Here is a 5000-nt window from a genome sequence, read left to right on the forward strand (position 1 = left end):
CAGGACCACGATTTTTTTTAGTTTATTTCATGTTTTCACATGAAATAGAGTGGAACTAATGAAGTCTGGATGCCTTTTAGAGAGGGCTCAGAATTGAGCATATTTTAGAATTATGTAATTGCCTGCCTGGTTGGTTGCTTGGTAGGACAAGATTATGTAAAGGCTATTGCATTTGCATCAATACACTGACTCCTTTTACAAAACTGGGTGTGTTCTCATGACATCTGAAATCTCCTGGGTTGTACTGGGCTACTATTGTTCTTTGAAATAGTACTATTAATGTAATTTTTCTCAAAGGCAACTAGTCAAATACATTTTCATTTGCTGTGTAGGTTGTTGGACATTACTTTCTCAACTCTGAACCAGCGCTTGCCAGGGTTTAAATAGTTGAACCTGCCTACAGTGGTGTGGTCAGGCAGTGTCCAGAGAGGGCCTGCTGGGCGCATTAGGCCTTCAGTCTCTGTGTGCTGCTGCTTCTCTCTGATGTTGCCTTTCTGTCTCTTTTCTTTCCTCCCACATTCTCCTTTCATCCTCGACCTACTTTTTGCGCTGATGGTGGCTGTGGCTGTACGTCTCAGAGCTCAGCGTGAGAAACACAAAGCAAAAGTGGGACAGATTTTCCACGCCACACAGATCACCCACTCTCATGTCCACTAAACTCCCTTGGTCTGGACCATGCATTTTCTTTTGTGCCCTTGAGCTTTAAAATCAATAAAAAGTGCATCCACTGTGGCATGCTCTGTGTTTATCACACTCTCTCTTTACCTTAAAGCTAATAGTGTGTGTATCCTGGATAAATAAAGGCGTTTTAACTTCTGAGATTGAAACCTATTAATTTACTATCAGTAGCACATTTAATGTCTTATTAGTAGACATTTTACTCACATAAGCCTTGACTGTTTGTATAGCATCTCACATTTCTTCCCTCAGACAGTCAAGGCTAAGTCAAAGTGATCTTTGTATGTGTGTAATTGAAATGGAGCTTTATTGTCTACAGGAGTGTGTTGTTTCTTGGCGTGGTGTTCAGTTCCACTCTAAAGACTGGTCTGTTCAGACGCAGCCACTTGGAGGCCTGGACGATGACAGTGGCCAGAGACTACAATAGTGCACTCTTCTCTTATCATTTCACATCTCCACTCCTCACTTCATCAGTTGACGTCCTGTGTCTTTCAGCTGTTAGAGTTTAAAATAGACTTTTTTTATGTTGTAAATGGCTCTGTTATAGGAAATGGCAATTATTTTTAGATCAATTAAAGTTAGGTTTACAGTCTCTACAGTTTGTCATGTGAACAAAGCTAGTGTTTTATGGTTGTTTCTAATATTGTCACATTATGCTGTGCTTTTTCCTAGTTACCATGGTAATGGGAATCCCTACAGTTAAAAGGAAAGTGAAATCCTATCTGTCTGAGACACTGCGGTCCCTAATAGACAAGTTGTCCCCAGAGGAAAAACTTGACTGTGTAATTATCGTGTACGTTGGTGAGGTGAGTTCTTGTAATTAAATAATTGTACACAGTAAATATTAAAATCAAATCTATGCGGTAAAACAGATTTGTTTATAACTTTTGCAGACTGATGTTGATTATGTTAACAGCGTTGTTGCTGGCCTTGAGAAAGAGTAAGTGATCCAAACTGTGATTCAAGACTTGAAAGTAGTTTCTTTGTAACAATCTAACTTGTGTTTTGTTTTTAACAGGTTTTCTACAGAGCTGAGCTCAGGTTTACTGGAGGTGATCTCTCCTCCAGCTGCTTATTACCCTGACCTCACTACCCTCAAAGAGACATTTGGAGACTCCAAAGAGCGTGTCAGGTGAGGGAAGCATGATAGCTGTGTGCTCTGAACTGAGATAAAAGATAATTTCATCTTAAATCATAGAGAGAATTATAATTATTAGAGGCATGAGGGACTGTGTGATGAGGGCAGCAGAAGAGGTGCAGACGTGAATCAGGCTAAAGCTAAAGCAGGCCAAAGCTTTTAGGGAGACTGCCTGGGTACTTAGTATTCGCCTGGCATTTCTCAAAGTCACATCAAGGTCATCGGCTGCAGCACTCTTTGTGGTTGTTGTGCTCACTCCTATTATGCCCTGCCTTTATCATCTGCCCATGGTAGGTCAAATACTGTGTGTGTTAGTATGGAAATCGATTCAGACCCAGGTGACTGTATTTGTTTGCAGTTGTGAGTGTCTATTTGAGTAAAGTGTTTAGCTTTGTTCAGTCCAGACTCATTCTTTTTCTAATGGTTGGCTTTACAACACCAACTGTAAAGAGGCCAAAAGAGTTTAGGAGGATTCTGTGTCAAATCTATTTGCTCCATATTTAGAAATGTCTTTGCCTTGAAAAGAAGCATTCCTCGCTTCTTCCCACACTTTTTATGTGCTAATTTAACAGCAATGAGTCAGCTCGCTACAATCTCCAGTATATCATGTGTCCTTCACTTTATCAGCTGATTTGAATGGCAGAACTGTGTATATTTGTGTAACCTGTTCAGTTTGTATTTGCTATGCTGCCATATTATTGATGTTTTTGTGCAGATGGAGAACCAAGCAGAACTTGGACTATTCTTTCCTCATGATGTATGCTGTGAGCAAAGGAGTTTACTATGTCCAGGTATGTATAATCAGTATTCTTGTTATCATATCTTGGTCTATAGTTCTTACACATGTTTTAAAATGGAAACAAATGGTATGAAAATATACATGGCTTCATTTATTGTCTGCTTCTCTGCCTGATGCATTGTGTGTCCTTGTTCCCATTCTGTTCTCACGTGGAGGGAAGAGGTATTTCCTACTTGTAGCAGTTTAGCTCAGCAGTATTCTGTGCCCATGCTGTAGCCGTATTCCTCTGTAAACATAGACATCTTCCTTTCATTCCCAACATGCTTTCTCTGCACTTTTCACAGTAGCCCTGCTTTATCTGTGCTGTGTACATCTCACCATTCTTTCCTTTTCCTTCAGTTGGAGGATGACATTGTGGCTAAACCTAACTATTTTGCCACTATGAAGAACTTTGCCCTGCAGCTCTCATCTGAAGACTGGATGATTCTGGAGTTCTCTCAGCTGGGCTTCATTGGTACGGCCTGTTAAGTGTTCAATCGATTCCTGACAAACCACCAGGGGTCCATCTCTCCGAGCGAGTTGTGCATAGTCAGCTTATGTCAAAAAGGCAGCTGTGACATTTGTGGGCCAATAATCCCTCTAAAGTAGTTTTATCTCTTGCTGCTGAGTCAGCTCCTCACACAGTTAGCACAGTTTAGCAATACCAATTATTATATATATCCTCTTAATATACAAACTAATAATTCACAAAGTGTATGTTTTTTATGCTTCAAATTTATTTTTTGCTGTTTTGTTGAAACATCACATAAACATGTATTATCTTTATTACTATGAAAACGTCCATTTTCCTTTTGGCAGACAGGCTGGTATATAAATTGCATTCTGATTGTTTGTTCTTTCTTTTACGTTTTCTACAGGGAAAATGTTCCAGGCTCCAGATCTAAACCTTATAGTGGAGTTTATATTTATGTTTTACAAAGAAAAGCCTATAGACTGGTTGCTAGACCATATTCTTTGGGTCAAAGTCTGCAATCCAGAGAAAGATGCGGTATGCTTAATTTTTCATGTTAATGTCCAATTTCATGCCATTGTCAAGGGAAGTTTCAGAAGTTATAAAAGTAATTTTCTTTTTACAGAAACACTGTGAAAGACAAAAGTCCAGCCTTCGGATACGGTTTCGACCCTCACTTTTTCAACACGTGGGACTTCATTCCTCTCTGGCTGGAAAAATCCAAAAGCTCACTGTATGTCCTTGTCTATAAAGTTAATACCTTCCTTAAATTAGACTCAAACTGATACAATGTGTGCTCTCTACCTCTCTGCAGGACAAGGACTTCTTAAAACCTTTGCTTCACAAGATGCACATCAACCCCCCTGCAGAGGTTTCCACTTCAATGAAGGTATTATATTCAAACAGGACCAGCTGATTTCCCATATGAAAGAGAAACTAAAAAGCTCTCTCTCAAATTCAGGTGTATCAAGGTCATACTCTGGAAAAAACATACTTGGGAGAAGACTTTTTCTGGGCCATAACTCCTACAGCAGGAGACTACGTTCTGTTCAAATTTGACCGACCTGTCAGCATAGAGAGGTATATTAAATTTTTTCAGAATTGCATTTGTGTCTGAGAATAGAAACTGATAAATGAAAATGATGCTATTCTGACCAAGTGGAATATTTTTGCACCAGAATCTTTCTTTTTGTTGTAACCCCGAGAGAATTGGGTTAAGCTGCGCTGCGTTCATGTCTCTCCATGGGGATCAGTGTAGGCTAATGAGAGTGCTCTAAAATAAGCATTCTCAGGCCAGCCTCCTACTCTCTCTGGGTTTTGGTGGAGGAGGTGATACAACATGGATACTGTAAATGACAGCCAACGAGATCTGTTCTGTCCTACCTGGGTCTTCATTTCTTACAATGTCACTGTGTCAAATCTAAATATTTATAGAGCACAGTTGTTTTCAAACTTTTCACACCATGTACTACCTAAGAAAACATTTGATTGATCAAATCTAAACGCAGACTATATCGGGCCTTTATTAGGGCTAAACCAGGGGTAGAATTTATGTATGAGGTAGAATGAAGACTAACCTGGAGGAGGGCAAAACATAAACATAAATCTCTAAACCAATTCTCAAACTACAGAGGGCTAAGTACACTACCAAAACTGTACTATAGTTACAGACCAAGCAGCCCAAAGTGCCCATCAACATGCAAATGGGTAAATAAATATATGTTCAGTTCAACTCGTGATTTAAGCCACTGAAAAAAATTTATTTTCTTTCTCGTTAATCCCAATGATGTTATGAACTCTACTTTTTTATTCAGTTTCATAACCAGTGGTTTGGCTTGATCTGCTTTCTATGGCTTTTGTGATTAGTGAAGCAGTAGACTGTGAACTAGTCTAAATGTATAGCTAAATGTGAAATAAAATATAGTTTCTTAAAA

General features: G+C 39.2%; 1 protein-coding gene across 2 annotated transcripts in view; it reads left to right on the plus strand.

Annotated features, from left to right (window-relative positions):
- LOC110173152 (alpha-1,3-mannosyl-glycoprotein 4-beta-N-acetylglucosaminyltransferase A) overlaps nucleotides 1–4198 on the plus strand; it is a 15406-nt gene extending 11208 nt beyond the window's left edge. For both annotated transcript variants that reach the window (XM_055156873.1, XM_055156872.1), the window contains 9 exons: nucleotides 1351–1484; nucleotides 1572–1618; nucleotides 1697–1810; nucleotides 2532–2607; nucleotides 2955–3069; nucleotides 3473–3603; nucleotides 3692–3799; nucleotides 3881–3955; nucleotides 4028–4198. In XM_055156873.1, coding sequence (XP_055012848.1) covers nucleotides 1351–1484; nucleotides 1572–1618; nucleotides 1697–1810; nucleotides 2532–2607; nucleotides 2955–3069; nucleotides 3473–3603; nucleotides 3692–3799; nucleotides 3881–3955; nucleotides 4028–4183 — 956 coding nt within the window. In that variant the 3' untranslated portion in view covers nucleotides 4184–4198. The remainder of the gene's footprint in view (nucleotides 1–1350; nucleotides 1485–1571; nucleotides 1619–1696; nucleotides 1811–2531; nucleotides 2608–2954; nucleotides 3070–3472; nucleotides 3604–3691; nucleotides 3800–3880; nucleotides 3956–4027) is intronic.
- The last annotated feature ends 802 nt before the right edge of the window (nucleotides 4199–5000 follow it).

The sequence above is a fragment of the Boleophthalmus pectinirostris genome, unplaced genomic scaffold, assembly GCF_026225935.1.
Source record: "Boleophthalmus pectinirostris isolate CB_2022bp ecotype Guang Dong unplaced genomic scaffold, ASM2622593v1 HiC_scaffold_205, whole genome shotgun sequence".
NCBI classification, from domain to species: Eukaryota; Metazoa; Chordata; class Actinopteri; order Gobiiformes; family Gobiidae; genus Boleophthalmus; species Boleophthalmus pectinirostris.